This window comes from Amblyraja radiata, chromosome 8, assembly GCF_010909765.2.
Source record: "Amblyraja radiata isolate CabotCenter1 chromosome 8, sAmbRad1.1.pri, whole genome shotgun sequence".
NCBI lineage: Eukaryota > Metazoa > Chordata > Chondrichthyes > Rajiformes > Rajidae > Amblyraja > Amblyraja radiata.
The window spans coordinates 70,710,830-70,732,022 of NC_045963.1; the positions used below are offsets into that span (position 1 = coordinate 70,710,830).

A 21,193-nucleotide genomic window follows, 5' to 3' on the forward strand; every position below is an offset into this window, starting at 1 on the left:
TGGCCTGTTTCCACGCGATATCTCTAAAACTAAACTAAATCTAAACTAAATGGTTGTGTGAAAAGTGTTTTATTTCCCCTCTTCAATATACGTATTCCGGCATTCTTAAAAAAAAATTCACTTATACATCGGATTGGCAACAGACTTTATATTATAATATATGTATACACACTTATATATACATATGTGTGTGTGTGTATGTATATATATAATAATATAAATATATATATATATATATATATATATATTAACATATATTTATCAATTCACGTTGAAATTTGTTTGAAAGAGAATGCATTGTTTTTTAAGGTGAAATACATCTTGCAAAAATACTTTTCGATTTCAGACTAACTGTAAAAAGCTTTAGTAATTTTTAAATGAAATTAAAAAAGAAAAATGTTATGTAGCACTTGACTGCACGTCGCCCGTACAGCAATTTTCAGGGACATGCCGATGGGGGAAGAGAGGGTGCCAGCAACTCGAAAATAAACACTTCAAAACGGAGAACAAGGGTAGGCAAGAAAACGAAAAACCTTCATTATATTTTAGTACTAGTCACTTAGAAGGCCTCCCCCTCCCCGTTCCCCGCTCCACCCCGCTTTATAGTACGAGTGCCAGGCAAACCTAATGGGTTCCTTGCGAGGCATATCTATAATGAGGGGGTCGTTATTGTGCAACTTTGAAAAAAATCGATAACGTTTATGTGCAAAAAAAATAAAATCAAATTTATGCGAAAATATTTTAATTCCGCAAGTAGGCTGAATAATTAATAGTGGGCGCCAGGTACATTTCCAAATGCCCAGTCAATGTGCAGAAGGACAATTATGAGATAAAACATTGCCTTTCTAAGAAGTCGGTGATTCGGAAAGCGGCGTTGCAAAAGGCCACACCATCCTCTCCCGGGCTAACCTGCCGATCCATTGTATCGAGCATCCTGGATAACTATGTGTAGGAAGGAGCTGCAGAAACTGGTTGAAACTCATCGTTACTTTTTTTTGCATATCTTTCATTCGTTTTTTCTATATTTCTCCACATCACTGTCTATATCTTGCGTTCCCCTTTACCCTGACTAGTCTGAAGAATGGGTCTCGACGCATTCCTTCTCTCCAGAGATGCTGCCTGTCCTGCCGAGTTAACTCCAGCATTTTGTGTGACAGCTGCTTTGATTTTTCAGTGTTCTAGAATTGAAAACATAAACACACATCATAACTGACATTAGCAAAAAAAAAACACACACAGCTGGAGAAATGGAAAGATAATCAGGTTAAATATGAGATTAATTTTGCTTTCAGGGTAATAGTTGGAGTACATGTTCATGTTCATAAGTTACAGGAGCAGAATTAGACTGTTTAGCCCATGAAGTCTACTCTGCCATTCAATCATGGCTGATCTATCTTTCCCTCTCAAACGCATTCTCCTGCCTTCTCCCCATAACCCCTGACTCCCATACTAATCAGAATCTGTTCATCTCCGCCTGAAAAAATATTAATTGACTTGGCCTCCACAGCTTTCGGTGGCAATGAATTCCACAGATTCATCAATCTCTGACAAAAGATTTAGTGTATTGTATTGTACTCAAGTCTTTTATAACTTGTGCTTTCAAAAATTGTATTCAGCTAAGAGATTTAAAATAGACAATGGGTGTAGTAATAGGCCATTCGGCTCTTGAAGTCAGCACTGCCATTCACTGTGATCATGGCTGATCATGCACAATCAGTACCCCGTTCCTGCCTTCTCCTCATATCCCTAGACTCTGCTATCTTTAAGAGCTCTGTCTAACTCACTCTTGAAAGCATCCAGAGAATTGGCCTCCACTGCCTTCTGAGGCAGAGAATTCCACAGATTCACAACTGGCTGGGTGAAAACGTTTTTCTTCATCTCCGTTCTAAATGGCCTACCCCTTATTCTTAAACTGTGCCCCCTGGTTCTGGACTCCCCCAACATCGGGAACATGTTTCCTGCCTCAAAATGGTCAAAGCAGTTTGTTCTAACCCCCACGCCAATTTTGTTGACAAATATTCTTTATTCTTACAGGTTTTAACATTATACCATAATATAAGTTCTGCATTACTCTGATCCAAATGTTTAAGCATTAAAACCAAACATGCCAAGGATATCATTTCTGGATATTCTAAGGAATGTTCTGAAATACTTAAGGCATTTGGAAAATATGAAATATTCAATAATTTTTATTTTCTAAAATCCTTAATTATTTTTAAGGTCTTGAAATACATGGGTATCAAATACTAGAGATGGGCAGCAAGGTTTCACCAAGAAAACCAACAAGATGTAAGACTGTCACCATAATGCTGGGTTGATAAATTTGTTTAATATTGAATTATTTCCTCCAGGCATCACCCCATAATCCACTGCTGTTCTTTAACGCATTTAGTTTCACATCTTACTTGAATATTCTTGGCACAGAAATTGAATTTATTCAATGTACACTCTCAAATGCAAAATGTCTGCAGTTTGAATACCTTCAAGACAAAGTAATTGACAATAATAATGAAACATGACAAAGATGCAACTGCTTTTTTTAAATGTTGTCATGAGTGTAAACAGTAGTCTTCTCTGAGCCATAGAGTCATAAGCCACGGAAATTGTCCCTTCAGCACAACTTTCCCATGCACACCTGCCTGCATTTGGCCTATATCCATCTAAACCTTTCCTGTCCGTGTACCTGTCCAAATGTCCGTTATATATTTATTGAACAGTTCCGAACTATCGATAAATTTTTTATCAATGTATAAGATTGCTCATGAACATGTAGTTCTAAAGTAGCAAAATCGGTCATTTTGCTACTGGGCTCGTGTGCATATAATATAATCCCTAATTGGTGTTAATATCATGATTTATACTTCATTGCACCTTGATTGTATTTTGACATATATTCTTGAAATGAAGGACTTTGTTTGCGTTGCCTTATTGGAGCATGAACTGCCGATTATTATAACCATATAACCATATAACAATTACAGCACGGATATCTATTTCAACCTTAGATTTAGTTCAGTTTCAGTTTAGTTTATTGTCACGTGTACCGAGGTACAATGAAAAGCTTTTGTTGAGTGCTATCCAGTCAGCAGAACAATAGCACATGAATACAATTCAAGTCCAAGTTCAAGTGTTCAAGTGAGTTTATTGTCATGTGTCCCTGTATAGGACAATGAAATTCTTGCTTTGCTTAAGCACACAGAAAATAGTAGGCATTTACTACAAAACAGACAAATGTGTCCATATACCATGATATAAATATATACACACATGAATAAATAAACTGATAAAGTGCAAATAGCAGAAAGTGGTTATTAATAATCAGAGTTTTGTCCATTGATCCATTTACAGTGTATAGATACATGATAAGGGAATAACATTTAGTTTAGTTTAGAGATACAGTGTGGAAATAGGCCTTATGGCCCACCGAGTCCACGCCGACCAGCGATCCCCGCACATTAACACTATCCTGCACTCACTAGGGACAATTTACACTTATACCAAGCCAATTAACCTATAAACCTGTACATCTTTGGAGTGTGGGAGGAAACCGAAGATCTCGGAGAAAATCCACGCGGTCACAGGGAGAACGTACAAACTCCATACAGACAGCACCCGTGTTCGGGATCAAACCCGAATCTCTAGCGCTGCAAGCACTGTAAGGCAGTAACTCCCCCGCTGCGCCACCGTGCTGCCCCATTTAGTGCAAGGTAAAGCCAGCAAAGTCCGATCAAGGGTAGTCCGAGGGTCATCAAAGAGATAGTAGTTCAGCACAGCTCTCGTTTATTTTATTTTATTTTATTTTATTGAGTCATATGTTTCTGATGATGAAGCAGGAGTTATTCTATATAGCTGGCATACTGGTGATAGTGAGGGAACATAATATTACTCTGAGACCACATTGAATGTTCCCAGCACACGCAGATCTTGCTTATACATGTAACTGCAAGCACTGACCATTTTAGGCATTTTTAATACAAAAATAAGTTTGGAAAATGACTCCTTAAGTACATACATTTACAAGTAAAATACATTTTCTTTGTTTGTTATAATTGTAACTAAGGTGTTGTTCACAACATTGTAATGGTGATACAATAGGAATTAAAGTTCCAGCTGTGGCATTTCTTTACTCAGTATTTGCATAAACAGTATCAACAGAAAATTGAATTCTAATTTCACCAAAATCTTTTGCTAATCAGTGTTTTCTTTTTGCTTTTTGTCTATTTTCATGAATTAATAAATTATCCTTTTTATATCTATCATTTTATTGTATGGAAAGGTTAAAAAAAAAAATCAGTTTTCCCCGAGTACAAACTGAGGTTAGATATTGCAATCCATACATTTTTGTTCTGTATTCTGCTAACCTTGCACAACTCACCATAACTTTTAAAAATAATAACTGCAAAACCTGTCATTTCATGCCTTCTTCCCACAGAATAGTAATTCAGTTCCCACTTTTCCATCACCATTTTGACTGATCATTCAATTCTCATCTGCCAGGCTGTGAGTTAGTAAGTGCTGTCAAGTATGCACAGTCCAAATAAATATAGAAACAGGTTAAAACCCATGCAGTGTATTTGCAAATGCTGTCATAAACAGTTTCCAAGATACTTTGAATGGAAGTAATTCGTTTTATCACCTTGAAAATATCATCAAAATTTTGGATCACGTTAGGAAAATATCTCATGTAATTACAGATTTTGATCAGTCATCTAATTAAAATTTTGCAAGGACCATACTCAAATGTTTGATTAAATAAAGACATGTTTGATGATAGACACATTAAAGATGATGCCCTTCCTTGTTGTGCATCTGTTTTGACGTAATGTGAATCTGGCATTATAGTTTAACTCCATCTGCAGTCAATGGTATGGAGTTGAATCATCTTGATATTTTTCTGACAGAAGAAGCAGAGTACTTCCATGAGGTAAAACGCATTGAGTTTCTCAGCTTATTGGCATGGGAGAAATCACAACACTGAGTATTAGTTGGAAATGAGAGGTTAACGACTTTCTTAAAGTTGGAATGTAGAAAATATGGGCCTCATTGTAACAAATATTTTCCAAACAATACAGATCACAAATAGAAATTGAATTCTCAGTGACCTCGAGGTAATAAGTAACATAGAAACATAGAAACATAGAAATTAGGTGCAGGAGTAGGCCATTCGGCCCTTCGAGCCTGCACCGCCATTCAATATGATCATGGCTGATCATCCAACTCAGTATCCTGTACCTGCCTTCTCTCCATACCCCCTGATCCCTTTAGCCACAAGGGCCACATCCAACTCCCTCTTAAATATAGCCAATGAACTGGCCTCAACTACCTTCTGTGGCAGAGAATTCCAGAGATTCACCACTCCCTGTGTGAAAGATGTAAATGTGACCATGTCCATTCCTCTTACAATTTCATTAACTGGGGTACAATTAGCAATACAGCATGGAAACAGGCCGTTCAGCCCAAGATAGACACAGAAATGCTGGAGCAACTCATTTAGAGAAGTTAGAGAAATCAATATTCATCCTGCAAGGTTGTAAGCTGCCCAAGTGAAATATGAGGTGCAGTTCCTCCAATTTGCATTTATTAATTATTGCAAGTAACCCTTGCATCCACCTCTCTATGTGCCTCTCCCACCCTATTTGGCCTACTGGTTTCACCATCACTCTGCTTAGTCTCACTGTTTGAATCTATTTGTTTTGACCTTCTCTGCAGCCGACAATGGACCATTGTGTGCTCCACCTTTCCTCGATCATCCGGCTGACTGATTTGTTCTTTTCATTCCTTTCATTCATTTGCTCTTTGTACCTTTTCTCATTTATAGTTTCCCTCTTCCCGACTCTCAGTCTGAAGAAGGTTCTTGAAACGTCACCCATTCCTTTTCTCCAGAGATGCTGCCTGACCCATTAAGTTACTCCAGCATTTTGTGTCTATTTTCGGAGTAAATCAGCACCTGCAGTTTTTTCCTACAGCCTTCGGCCCAACCCATTCATGCTGACCAAGATGCCTCATCTGAGCTCGTCCCATTTCCAGTCTATCTCTTTGGTGACCCTTGGACTATCCTTGATCGAACTTTGTTGGCTTTACCTTGCACTAAACGTTATTCCCTTATCATGTACCTATATACTGTAAATGGCTCGAAATACTGTAATCATGTATTGTTTGGCAGAATAGAATGCAACAAACGCTTTTCGAACCGAAGATCTCGGGAAAACCCATGTAGTCACAGGGAGAACGTACAGACTCTGTACAGACAGCACCAGTAGCCAAGATCGAACCTGAGTTTCTGGCGCTGTTAGCGCTGTAAGGCAGAAACATAGAAACATAGAAAATAGGTGCAGGAGTAGGCCATTCGGCCCTTCGAGCCTGCACCGCCATTCAATATGATCATAGTTGATCATCCAACTCAGTATCCTGTACCTGCCTTCTCTCCATAAACCCGGATCCCTTTAGCCACAAGGGCCACATCAAACTCCCTCTTAAATATAGCCAATGAACTGGCCTCAACTACCTTCTGTAACAGAGAATTCCAGAGATTCACCACTCTCTGTGTGAAAAATGTTTTTCTCATCTCAGTCCTAAAAGACTTCCCCCTTATCCTTAAACAGTGACCCCTTGTTCTGGACTTCCCCAACATCGGAAACAATCTTCCTGCATCTAGCCTGTCCAACCCCTTAAGAATTTTGTAAGTTTCTATAAGATCCCCCCTCAATCTTCTAAATTCTAGCGAGTACAAGCCGAGTCTATCCAGTCTTTCTTCATATGAAAGTCCTGACATCCCAGGAATCAGTCTGATGAACCTTCTCTGTACTCCCTCTATGGCAAGAATGTCTTTCCTCAGATTAGGAGACCAGAATTGTACGCAATACTCCAGGTGTGGTCTCACCAAGACTCTGTACAACTGCAGTAGAACCTCCCTGCTCCTATACATAGCAAAATCCTTTTGCTATGAAACTCTACTGCGGCGCCACTGTGCCACCCCATGGCCCTTTGTGTAAGATTTCTGAAAGCAGGATGCCATCTGTATTACTACTACACATTTGACATGTTCATGTCCATAGGTTCCAGGAGTAGAATAATGCCATTTGGTCCATCAAGTCTATTCCACCATTCAATCATGGCTGATCTATCTTTTCCTATCAACCCCATTCTTCTGCCTTCTCCCCATAAGCCCCGACACCCTAATCAAAAATCTGTCAATCTCCGCCTTAAAAATGTCCAATGACTTGGCCTCCACATCCGTCCGAGGCAATGAATTCCACAGATTCACCACCATCTGGTTAAAGATACATCAATAATGTATGGTAAATTTATGTAATGTTGCAGTGTATGTCTTAACATTTTCCCTGATAAATCCCCTTGTTCAGTTTACGGTGGAATTTGTAGTTACATCTTCTCCTAAGTGGTGGTGCTGTGTTCCTGCATTTCCAGGACCTTTAGCCAGTACTGCTGAGAAATTCTGCCATTAGTTCTACTCTGCTTTACAGACTGCTGAAAATTTCGTAAAGGTATGATGTAAATCAAGAGGCCAATGAATGATTTACAAATGGGGATTAAATCCAGTCCAGATGCATTGACTTAATTCTCCCCTGCTCTCCAAACTCTTATCCTTTGAAGATGACATTTGGTCTTCACCTCGCGGGAAATGCCATGGGAGATTGATGGGGACTGCATGGGAGCTTTGAGCTACAAGTGTAACCCAAGCAAGGTGGCCTTAACACAGTAATCCCGAACAGCCCAACTTCACCAGTTCAGCTTGATTACTTTTTCTTTGGGAAATCTCTCAAACATGTTCTTCAGTGCCATGCACTCTGTACAAAGCAGTACAAACCATCAAATCGATGACAATTAACGAATGTACCAAAGGCTAGAAATATTGGAAATACGCAATAGTTCAAGTAACATTTGAAGCAAAATGAGAGTGATCCCAGGAAGGGTTGGGTTAACATATGATGAGTGTTGGACGGCACTGGGCCTCTACTCGTTTAGGATGAGGGAGGACCTCATTGAAACTTACCGAATAGTGAAAGATCTGGAAAGAGTGGATGTGGAGGAGATGTTCATTGCCACAGATGGCTGTGGAGGCAAAATCAATGGATATTGTTAAGGCGGAGATTGATAGATATGAGTGTCAGGGATTAGGGGGAGAAGGCAGGAGAATCAGGATGAGAGGGAAAGATAGATCAGTCATGATTGAATGGCGGAGTAGACTCTATGAGCCGAATGGTCAAATTGTGCTACTATAAGCTATTCTAATGTGTTGCTCATCTACCTAGCATTGTGAATAAGTTATTAGGTTTTTATCGAGAGAGGTGAGTTGGAATTCCAATGCAATGGTAACATTTACCTTCAAGTACCAGTTGATCTGTTGTAATACGTGTTTCCAGCACACGTTGGATATAATTCGAGTGATGGATTAGGGAACTCTATGTGCATTTCTTCAATTAAATTGGTAATACCATGATTTGATCGGGAACTAGACAACTACTTAAAAGTTACTTTGGAAATTAATAAGCAGACAAAAAGCTGTCATGAATTTAAACAGTATTGGGGAAAAACCTGTTTCCATGTATCCTCCCTACAGTAATCACGCACCGTTGTCCTTTATTGCTATTTTAAACTCATATGGCTATTGAAATTGACAAGCAATTGCTTCTATTGACAAATGTGCAATTATACTCAATTAAAAAATGTAACATACAGCCTTTAGTATATTTAGCTTGCAGTATCTTGCAAAACCTGTTGCTACTAGAAAGTCTTTAATTTTGCAAATCCTGTAGGAAAAGCGACTTTTTATTGTGAATTTGAAACTCCAGCACCAACCTCCTTTCTCCCATCAATACAATTGTCTTATAATGAGAATTACACATTCTCCCTGTGACCATGTGGGCTTCTCCGGGCGCTCCGGTTTCCCCCCCCCCCCCATATTCCCAAAGACGTGTGGATTTGTAGGTTAATTAGCTTCTCTAAATTGCCCCTTATTTTTAAGGACTGATGAGAAAATGGGATAACTTAGAACTAGTGTGAACTGGTAGACACAAAACACTGGAGTAACTCAGCGGGACAGGCAGCATCACTGGAGAGAAGGAATTGGTGACGTATATCGGGTCGAGACCAGGTGTTTGATGGTCAACATGGACTTGGTGGGCTGAAGGGCCTGTTTCTATGCTGCATCACTAAACTGAACTAAACTAGATCATGAAAGCACAGGAATACTGTATACAACATGTAACATCTGTGGGGCCAAAGGGATGGTCGACATTTCAGATTGAGAGCCTGCACAGGACTCAAATCATTGTCTATCCCTACTCCTCCCCAATTGTTGCTTGGCCTGAGGTTCTATCAGGGGAAAATCAGGATTGAACACGCCTGTGGTGGTCAGAGGGTGGTGAATCTGTGGAATTCTTTGCCACAGACGGCTGTGGAGGCCAAGTCAGTGGATATATTTAAGGCAGAGAAAGATAGATTCTTGATTAGTATGGGTGGCAGGGGTTATGGGGAGAAGGCAGGAGAATGGGGTTAGGAGGGAGAGATAGATCAATCATGATTGAATGGCGGAGTAGACTTGATTGGCCGAATGGCCTATTTCTGCTCCATTCACTTATGAACTTGTACATGGTCACAAAAATCAGTGTAGATGTTATACATCTTCAAGAAGGCTAAGAGCATGAGTCTGCTTGAGTCTTCTTCTCGGTTGTCACCTAACCCCTCCCATGGCTCAGCTAGGCATGATGACTGGCATTATGAAAGCTCCCCAAAAGACCCCTTTGCTGTGAAGGCCAAGTGAATGGATATATTTAAGGCAGAGATAGATAGATTCTTGATTAGTATGGGTGTCAGGCATTATGGGGAGAAGGCAGGAGAATGGGGTTAGGAGGGAGAGATTGAACGGCGGAGTAGACTTGATGGGCTGAATGGCATAATTCTGCTCCTATCACTTATGAAGTTATGATCTTATGATCTGTGTATTATGGCGAGCTGTTACTGTAACTCTCCGTAGAACCATCAACTACCCATAAGTATAATCTGGCCCTTTCTATGTGTTCTATAAGTGCAAGCCACATGGAAGACTATTAAAAACCCTTTAACTATGGCAATTAAGTGTGGGCGATAAATTGTAGCCTTAGGACGATAGCCAAACCCCAAGAATGGATTAAAACATTTTAAATTGCAGAATGCAAAAAATATTGGTCTGCATTAAAAATGCTGTGCTTGATGCTTCCACCCTTTCTGGAAGAACTTCTTGTCACTGGTTTTAGTTTTGGGCTTCACATACTTATGAATTTACAGGAGTCTCTGCCTCAGAAAGGCAGCCCGCATCATCAGAGACCCACACCACCCTGGCCACAAACTCATTTCATCCTTGCCATCGGGAAGAAGGTACAGGAGCCTGAAAACTGTAACGTCCGGGTTCAGGAATAGCATCTTCCCTGCAGCCATCAGGCCATTAAGATTCAAGATTCAAGATTCAAGAGAGTTAGCTGTGAGGAGGATGCTAGGAGGCTGCAAGGTGACGTGGATAGGTTGGGTGAGTGGGCAAATGCATGGCAGATGCAGTATAATGTGGATAAATGTGAGGTTATCCACTTTGGTGGCAAAAACAGGAAAGTAGACTATTATCTGAATGGTGGCAGATTAGGAAAAGGGGAAATGCACCGAGACCTTGGTGTCATGGTACACCAGTCATTGAAAGTAGGCATGCAGGTGCAGCAGGCAGTGAAGAAAGCGAATGGTATGTTAGCATTCATAGCAAGAGGATTTGAGTATAGGAGCAGGGAGGTTCTATTGCAGTTGTACAGGGTCTTGGTGAGACCACACCTGGAGTATTGCGTACATTTTTGGTCTCCTAATCTGAGGAAAGACATTCTTGGCATATAACGAGTGCAGAGAAGGTTCACCAGACTGATTCCTGGGATGTCAGGACTTTCATATGAAGAAAGACTGGATAGACTCGGCTTGTACTCGCTAGAATTTAGAAGATTGAGGGGGGATCTTATAGAAGCGTACAAAATTCTTAAGGGGTTGGACAGGCTAGATGCAGGAAGATTGTTCCCGATGTTGGGGAAGTCCAGAACAAGGGGTCACAGTTTAAGGATAAGGGGGAAGTCTTTTAGGACCGAGATGAGAAAAACATTTTTCACACAGAGAGTGGTGAATCTGTGGAATTCTCTGCCACAGAAGGTGGTTGAGGCCAGTTCATTGGCTATATTTAAGAGGGAGTAGATGTGGCTCTTATGGCTAAAGGGATCAGGGGGTATGGAGAGAAGGCAGGTACAGGATACTGAGATGGATGATCAGCCATGATCATATTGAATGGCCGAATGGCCTACTCCTGCACCTATTTTCTATGTTTCTATGTTCCTATGTTTGGCCTTCCTGAAACCATACATTTTGGCCCACAAAGCCCCTATTAGCTGAGAAACCAGTCCCTTTTGCCCAAAATGCCCGTATTAGCCCAGAAGGAGCATTTTGGCCCAAAAGGCCCATGTCAGGCCAGGAAAAATCCTGAAAAAAATGCCTTTCACTGAGATTTCACTTAGATTTATTTTAAAAGAGCCCCTTCGGCCTATTAGGCCTGTACTAGCCAGGGAGTCCCTTCGGCCCATCAGTAAGTATTCCCCCTGCAAGTATTAAACCTCACCCCAGTATTTTTCTCCCTCTCTTCAGTGGCTCCCTTTGAGATCCAGGCCAGGATAGACTTCCCTCCTTCATTGCTGTGATCTACAGAAAAAGATGAAAATTTTCTAAAATTGATTCTCCACCCTCTCCCCCTTCTCGCTCACAGTCTCTCACCTGATTTGGGCTGAATTTCTGGCAGTTTCTGAGCTGCCAGCCCACCAGGCTCGAGTGATTGGGCTGCCAGCCCACGGGGCCTGAGTGACTGAGCTGCCAGCCCACCAGGCCTGAGTGACTGAGCTGCCAGCCCACCAGGCCTGAGTGACTGATCTGCCATCCCAAGAATCCATTTGGCCCACAATGTTCAGGCTAGCCCCCTGGAAACCAGTCTATTCAGCCCACAACACCCATACTAGCGATCCAACCCCCCCCCACCCCCGCCCTGTACCCACACAGGCCACCAATATTGGAATTTAAAAAAAAACTTTATTTATAGAGCACTTTAAAAACAACCACTGTTGCCACAAAGTGCTGTACATGACTAGTCATGGACAAGAAATTATTACACGACAATAAAAGCATTAAAAGAAAGAATAAAAACAATAAAATTAAAAACATTAAAAGCACTAAAACAGGAGCAAAGTCTCAAGCAGGGTCAAAAGCCAAGGAATATAAATGTGTTTTAATACTGGTTTTGAAGATGGTGGATTGGTGGAAAGGTGGAATACTGTGTTGGGGGACCAGCTCTCCCGTGTGAACATGGGACCCAACGGGTCCCACTTAGTCTAGTCTATAAGTATACACACACTGAACCTTTTTCTCGATTATTATGTTGTTTACAGTGTACTCTGTTGATATAATCTGTTGTGCTGCTGCGAGTAGGAATTTCATTGCTCTATCTGGGAAATTTGGCAATAAAACATTCTTGACTTTTGACTCTTGAGTCCTGACACATTGTCACTATAATTCTGGAAGTGAATGCTGCCCATGTTTTGTCATGTAATAATGAGTTCATCAAAGGAACACTGCATAATTAGCTCCACATTTCCAATCCAAAACATTTCCTTCAGGAATTCTGCACATTTTGTTTGGATATTTTTGCCTAAACTTAAATCGAGATGCCTTCTCTTGGGAAGTTACTTGGCAAAGCCTCTCACTCCAGCAGCAAGAGGGCTAAATATACGAACATGGCCGGAATTAAGTTGTTAGGCAAACATTCTGGCTTAATTACTTTCACTGCTGAAGCTAATTCAGTTCAGGTCAGTAAGCCACTCCTTCAATTATGTAATCTGCACTTGTCATTGAAGCAGTTCAAATAACAAAAATACTGAAAGGGAAGATGTATTAAGCTCTTTAGATTTAGAACTAAAGGGGTTCTCCTTCATCTTTCACATAAAGACATTTAAATCTTGCAATTTCTTTTGTGATTTGCAAACCACCCAATGCAGGTGAAGGGGATTACTAGGTAGATAGATGCATGAGCATGGTGGGCTGAAGGACCTGTTTCTGTGCTTTTTGACTATCTGACTCTATTTCTTCCGCCAGGCATAATTATGGTTCAGGCTCTACATGCTAACAATGAATGAAAGAACATAGAAAAATATAATTTTTCTCCAGAGATGTTGCCTGACCCATTGTGGTAATGGGATAAAAACTTGAGGCATTTAGCAAGAACTTAGTCGAATGGTTGAACTTGATGACCTACAGTACAAGACTATGGCCAGAGAGCTAGGATGTGGAAGCAGCTGAATAGTTATTGTGCTTGTTTGGCATGGACACGATGTGCTGCAAATTTCTACAAATCCATGAACTGGTCCTGGCTGCTCGGGGAAGTGAGCTTGGTGGCTATGAGTTAAAGCCAACTATAGTGTGGTTAGCATCAGTTGGCTGCTGAAATGTGTTAATGACCACAGAACACGTTTTGTGTGCATTCTGCACTGGGTCAAATGCATTCAGGTTAATTGCATATTGCAAAACCAGTGCACATGTTCCAGAACCAGCTCATTTAGCCCCTGGAACTAGCTCTCGTTATTTTATTGATTCCAATATAATTCAGAATGAGATACAGTCCATGAATTATGACTAGTCTGGTGAGAACACATCACTGACATGCTAACAATGACTTCTAGGACTATCGTAAAGGATGGAAATTGATTGCAATGAAAGTTGCATGGTAGCATATACACTAATTGAAACCATAACGGATCAGAGAGACAGGTTTGTTAGCTGGGCTTAACGCATGATGATTATGTACCAACAGATGCAAGAAGGTTAATGCTAGATATCTATAATCTTTGAAGGAGAAAAACAGAAAGACAACTAAAGTTGATCATTTGTAAAGTTGGTAAAGTTGTGGTGGCATGATGGTGCAATGGTAAAGTTGGTGCCTTACAGCGCTTACAGTGCCAGAGACCCGGTTCGATCCCGACTACAGGCACTGTCTGCATGGGGTTTATGCGTGCTCCCGATGACCTGCGTGGGTTTTTCTCCGAGATCTTTAGTTTCTTCCCACACTCCAAAGATGTACAGGTTTGTAGGTTAATAGGCTTGATGAATAGACCCCAGTGTGTGTAGGACAGTGTCACAGTGCAGGGATCGCTGGTTGGCGCTGACATGGTGGGCTGAAGGGCCTGTTTCCGTGATGTATCTCTAAACTAAACTAAACTAAATAAAGGCACTTCAGAAATGCTGAATCCTAAGGAATTGAACTATTTATGATGCAGTAAATTCAACCAGATTCTCTCTCTTAGAACAAACTTTCCTGATGTGTAGAGTGAATGTAAAATTAAGGTGGGAAACTTGGCATTTCTCTTTGAACAGTACAGCACAAGAACAGGCCCATCGGCCCTCAATATTCACGATGCCAAGTTAAACTAACCTCATCTGCCTGAAAGTGATCTATATCCCTCCATTCCTTGCATATCCATGTGCCTTTCTAAAAGCCTCTTAAACGCCACTATCGTATCTGCCTCCACCACCACCTCTGGCAACGCGCTTCAGGCACCCATCACTTTCTGTGTACAATTTTCAAGAAGCTTTAAAAAATAGTTTAGTTTCGAGATACAGCAGGGAAACATGCCGTTTGGCCCACCGAGTCCCCATTGACCAACAATCATCCCCTGCACTAGCATTTTCCCACACATTAGGGACAATTTACAACTCTTACCGAAGGCAATTAACCTGTACACCTCTGGAATGTGGGATGAAACTGGAGCTCCTGGAGAAAACCAATGCGGTCACGGGGAGAACGTACAAACTCCACACAGACAGCACCCATAGTTGGGATGGAACCTGGGTATCGGGTGCTGAAACCCGACCGCTGCACCACCCTGCCACCAAAATAGTTGTGAACATTGACAAAAAATAATTACGCTAGTTTTATCATTAAATCTAAACAACCATGATACCATTTTCATCTTCGTTGAAGAAATTGAAGATGCATTTGAGAGCTTTCTTTAGACAGGGTCATACTTTTTAATTTATGTTCAGTTATTACGTTCATACAATTATGGAATCATAGAAAGATACATCACCAAAAAGGGCCCTTTTAGCCCAATTCGTCCATGCTGAATATAATGCATTTGTTCGACAATCCCATTTATCTGCCTTAGGCCTTATCGTTCTATGCCATTCCCATCCAAGCTAAAGCAGCTTTTAAGCATTGTAATTGTATCTATCCCCATCGCCTCCTCTGTTCCAGATATTGACCAACTTTTATGTGAAAAATGTACCCCTCAGATCTCCTTTAAATTTCTTCCCTCTGACCTTGAAACTGTGCTTGATGAAAAGATGCAGCTCAGAAACAGGCCCTTCAGCCCACTTAATCCACATCGACTAGCGATCACCCATTAACACTAGTTCGATGCTATCCCCTCATTAACATCCACTCCAGGGGCAATTCACAGAGGGCCAATTAACCTACAATCCACTCGTGTTTGGGATGTGGGAAGGAGCCGTAGCACCCGGACGAAACCACGGTCACAGAGCGAAGGTGCAAACTCTGCACACATGACGCCTATAGTCAGGATTGAACCAAAGTCTCTGATGCTGTGAGACAGCAGCTCTACCAGCTGCGCCACTGTACTGCCCAGTGCTCAGTAGTTCTAGACTCATTTGTCCAGACGAAAAGATTTCATCTATTGTTATTATTGTAATTTCACTTTCCTATTCCAGAAAGTTAATTTCCAGGTTTAATTTATCATAGAACATAGAAAATAGGTGCAGGAGGAGGCCATTCGGCCCTTCGAGCCAGCACCATGGCTGATCATCCCCTATCAATAACCCGTGCCTGCCTTCTCCCCATATCCCTTGACTCCACTAGTCCCTAGCGCTCTATCTAACTCTCTCTTAAATCCATCCAGTGACTTGGCCTCCACTGCCCTCTGTGGCAGGGAATTCCATAAATTCACAACTCTCTGGGTGAAAAAGTTTTTTTCTCACCTCAGTCTTAAATGACCTCCCCTTTATTCTAAGACTGTGGCCCCTGGTTCTGGACTCGCCCAACATTGGGAACATTTTTCCTGCATCTAGCTTGTTCAGTCCTTTTATAATTTTATATGTTTATATAAGATTCCTACCCCTCATCCTTCTAAACTCCATTGAATATAAGCCTAGTCTTTTCAATCTTTCCTCATATGACAGTCCCGCCATCCCAGGGATCAATCTCGTGAACCTATGTACTTCCAATCATCCAATGTACTCATAATTATATTCCAGATAATGTCTTGTTCGGGAATGGAATTGCAGAACTGGCTCTTGAAATGTGGATCTGGTCACACACAGAACAATGTGCAGGACCATATTTCAGCAGGGTGGGAATTCAGGCTGGAGTCTACAAACTGAAACCTTTGCTGGAATGGCAATGTGGCCCAGATGTTCAGGGGATTGCCGGTAAAAGTAACAGCATTGTCAGCATCCCCAGATGTTACTGATGGCAACTTTGGCTCCAGCGCACACAGAAGCGGAAATCTGGAAACTGACATCAGGGACTTGATGCTGAAAGGCTGGCTGTTCTTGTGATGGAGCTCAGCATGGGAGAGGAAATGTGGGCAAAAAAGGCTGTGGACTCGCTAAAGCTTTGTTCTGTTTCATTGATTTTCTGGGGTGTGAGGCTGGTGTTTCATCCTCTCCCCTCATTGTTCCCGTTGACCTCCACGACGTACAACAATTAATCCACTGTCTTGTGTCTGGAGTCACATGTAGGCCAAATTGGATAATGACAGCCTCTTCCTGCAGGCTTTAGACTTCAGAGATACGTCTGCAGGGATTTACGATGATACTGCCAGCACTAGAGGCTCCGAGCTACAGGCCGAGGTTGAGGTTTCCGTGCTGTATCTCTAAATTAAACTAAACTATTGCAGGTTATCTCACTGTAATACTGAATCCTTTTTTTCTGTCTCCACTCACACCACTTGATCTGCTGGGTAATTCCCACAAATCTATATTTCACTCTTTCCACATATTCATTATTTGTGTTCTCTCTCCTTCTAACCTTCATTTCCATATCAGCCAGATAGCGTCAACAAAAACTTACCACCACAACAAATCTTGTGACCTTGTGACCTAGCCATCCCTCCTATTCCAGGTCTGCAACTTAAATCTAACGATTTGCTCTACCTGTTCTTACAAACCATCTTCAACCTGAAACGTTACCTCCCTTTCTCTTACCACAGTAGCTGCCTGATATGGTGATATCTTCCACTGTGTTCTTCAGACTTTATACTATAGAGATATAGGGAAACAGGCCCTTCGGCCTACCGATTCGGCACCGACCAGCGATCCCCACACACTGACACCATCCCACACTCTAGGGACAACTTCACAATTTTACTGAAGCCAATTAACGTACAGACCTTGTCTTCTTTGAAGTGTTGTGCGAAAGCCAGATCACCCAGAGAAAACCCATGTTGTCACAGGGAGGATGTATAAACTCCATACAGATAGCACCCATGGTCAGGATCGAATACCGGTCTCTGGTGCTGTAAGACAGAAGCTCTAACACTACGACACTGTGCCATCTCATTTTCTGTTTTTATCACAACTTCAATAAATGTGGCATTTCGACAGAGTAAAAGTGTTCCTTTAAGTCTTTGTAAGAGCTTGAATTTTACATTAGATTTTACTTTTTAAAAAGAGCCAATTCTGCAGCAATTTTGCATTTTTTTAAATTAGGTTTTTCAGTGCAAATTTAGTAACTCTGCAAACTGTGGTTGCAAAGAAATTTTTAATAAATGTGCTTTATAACATTGATTATTGACAGCAAATTATAATAACTTCTCCAAGCATTGCTGCTTATAAAGTCTACTAAAAAGGTGGTTGTTCTATAAATTGTGTAAGGCATGAAAGGCAACACAAATGGTAGTGTGATTGGAGTCAAATAATTAAGGCACAAAACAACTCTGCCTAACGTGTGTAGGAAGGAACTGCAGATGATGGTTTATAATGAAGATAGATGCAAAATGCTGGAGTAACTCTGCAGAACAGGCAATATCTCTGGAGAAAAAAAGAGATAGGTGACGTTTCGGGTTGGAAGCCTTCTTTAGACGGCTTATATTTTTTTGAGGATTCTGTTGAAGCCAGAGAGAGGGAGGTCATGGGGGGGGGGGGGGGTGGTGAAAACATGACAAGAGTGAGGGTTAGGGTCAGAGGGGGACAGAGGGGTGGGTGGAGGTTTAGGCAAGGTATTGAGGGGGGATGATGGTGGTTTAGAGAGGAGGGGCCATAAGGAGTTGTGTATAACTGGGGGGTAGTAGGGGTTTCATGTTTAAACGAGGTGGAAGGGCAAGACCTAGTGGAATCATTGCTAAGGTTCCCTGTTGGAGAAGGAAGCAACAGGACCCAGGAAGGCCAGAGACCACGTGACATAGACACCTTTGCCTGATTTCCCCACCGGAAAACAAACAACTGCATTTTAATCAATCAAATGTGTGATGCTCCTTAGAAAGTTCATCGATAAAGAAATAGCTAAGAAAGAAAACCTCTGTGATAAAAAAAATTCCAAAAGAAAGCTTTTCATAGAATGTTTTATGAAATCTCTATGAAATTAGTAGCTTTCTACAGGAAAGTTAAAAAATAGATGAATGAATGATGTTAATTAAAAAAATCTGATCTTAAGAACTTTAGGAGTGAAAGGTAGAGTAATGAAAATATATTACTTTGAATAGAGTCATTGTATTAAATGCAAAACCAATATTTATAGGTTATTTATGAGCAGCCGATAAAATAATTATTTTAAAGTTACTTGCAGAATAGAGATGTGAGTTTGAATTTGGCAGTCCCTTTACTTTAGAGATACAGCGTGGAAACAGGCCCTGCTGCCTTACAGCGACAGTCATCCGGGTTCAATCCTGACTACGGGTGCTGTCTGTGCGGAGTTTGTACGTTCTCCCTGTGACCGAGTGGATTTTCTCCAGATACTCCAGTTTCCTTCCGCACTCCAAAGATGTGCAGGTTTATAGGCTGATTTAGCTTTGGTAAATATTGTAAATTTCACTAGCGTGTAAAATAGTGCTCGTGTACGGGCGTGATCGTTGGTCAGTGAGGACACGGTGGGCCGAAGGGCCTGTTTCCGCGCTGTATCTCTAAACTAGACTACAAATTCGTTGCTCATTGTGAGATCTCGCTGTGTGCAAATTGGACACCAGGTTTTCAAAATTACAACAGTGACTGCACTGAATTGGATATATAATGCTCTTAGGGACACGGAGACATTGTTGAAGACATCCTCTGAATCCATCTCTGCATTTGCTTACTTTTGCACCTTAAGGATAGCAAGTTACTTCAGATGAGATTTGGGGAGATATGTTTGATTATGCTTCCTTGCTTGTCACGAAAGGTGAAAATTGGAGTCTCTTTTACACAGCGATCTCGTGCTGATTATCCCACTGGTGTTTCTGAAGTTTCAGCGTGGCAAGCAGTGAACTGAATGAAAGAACAAAGCATCAAATCTTCAGCTGCGAGTCCCAGATACCGTCAACTGATACCAACACTCAGTGCATGTTGTGATTATAGCACTGAAGCATTCCTCCTGGGAGCACTTGCTTCAGTTTTACATAATCTCAAACGGCAAGCAATATGTATTGTCTTTATTTTTCCGAACATGGACATCCCAAAGAGAGGGACGTTGGTTCGAAGGCTCAGTCAGTCAACGGAGGAGGCCCTGCAGCAGTCTGAAGGTTACCTGGGTTTACCCACACCAGCATGTAGACCGGACTTTTGACTTTTGACTTGGGACTTTTTCTTTTGTAAATGGTGCCAAAATATGGTGACTTATGCATGTGCGAGTTTTGCAAAAAGTGCACATGTGATGATAAAGAACCATTGAACTGGCAAGGGGCAATATTTATTAAATATCCTTGAGAAGTATCCTTGATCATTGTCCTTGAGAAGCTGGTGATGACCTTGCCTTCTTGAAATTGGGTATTTTTAAAGCTGAGATTAGTTTAGTGTAGTTTAGAGATACAGTGCGGAAACCGGAGTCCACACTGACCAGAGATCACCTTGTACACTAGCACTATACTACATGCCAAGGACAATTCACAATTTTTACCGAGCCAAGTAACCTAGAAACCTGTACGTCTTTGGAGTGTGGGAGGAAAACGGAGCACTCGGAGAAAACCCACACGGTCAGAGGGAGAACATACAAACTCCGTAAACACAACACCCATGGTCAGGATTGAACCCCGGTCTCTGGTATTGTAAGGCAACAACTCTACCGCTGCTCCACCATGCCGCCCTTCAGATCAATAGGTTCTTGATTAGTAAGGGCCTGAAAGGTTACAGGGAGAAGGCAGGAGTCTTGTGGTGGCGCGACTCACTGTTGCAGTGGCCCCTGCAGCCTGTCTGTCTTTTTTTTATTTTTTGTCTCGTTGAATGTAGTTTTTGACTGTGTATATGTGGGGGTAGGGGAAACTTTGTAAAAGTATCTTCCCTGTCTGGGAGACCTGGCCTTTTCCCTGTCGGGTCTCCGTTGTCGTTGGGGCCTGGCACCGTGGAGCGGCCTCCAGCCTGAACGACCTGGAGGCTCCAGTCACGGTGCCTGCGGTGCTGCAGACTCACCATCGTGGGGCTGGCTGGCCTCGGAGCGTGGGGAGCGGTGGTGACTCGCTGCTGCGGCCCGACCACGTAGCTCGGAGGCTCCAGCTGCAGCCGCAGGTCCGGTGGACTGTCGGGGTATCGGGAGCTCGCGGGTCCGGGTGGAGAGACCGCTTTCCGGAGCTCCCGCAACGCGACTTCTCTAGTCCGTGTCGCGGGGTTGGAGCGACCCGGAGCGGGGCCGCACATCGCCCGGCGAGGCTTCATGGCCGTGGGACATTCGAATGCCTGCCGGGGGCTCCACCTTTGTGACATTTAGACCGGGAGAGGGGCCGTGCATCGCCCCGCGCGGCCTAGGAGTGGCCGTGGGACTTATCATCGCCCGCCTGGGGCTTGGACATCGGGAGAGAAGTGAGAACAGGGGAGAGAAAAGACTTTGCCTTCCATCACAGTGGGTCCACTGTGATGGATGTTTCTGTGAATTGAACTGTGTGTATGTCTGTAGGAAATTGTCTTTGCTTGTATGGCTGTGGAAACGGAGTTTCGTTTG

The 21,193-nt window shown here is 42.1% G+C and overlaps 1 protein-coding gene across 4 annotated transcripts in view; it reads left to right on the forward strand.

Annotated features, from left to right (window-relative positions):
• The window catches only part of pax1 (paired box 1), a 43,052-nt gene that overhangs the window by 14,375 nt on the left and 7,484 nt on the right, over positions 1 to 21,193 (forward strand). The window contains exon 5 of one of the 4 annotated variants that reach the window (XM_033026208.1): positions 13,156 to 13,969. The exons of the other annotated variants lie outside the window; for them this stretch is intronic. Coding sequence (XP_032882099.1) covers positions 13,156 to 13,196 — 41 coding nt within the window. The 3' untranslated portion in view covers positions 13,197 to 13,969. Of the gene's footprint in view, positions 1 to 13,155; positions 13,970 to 21,193 lie in introns of those variants that run through there. 4 annotated transcript variants of the gene reach the window in all.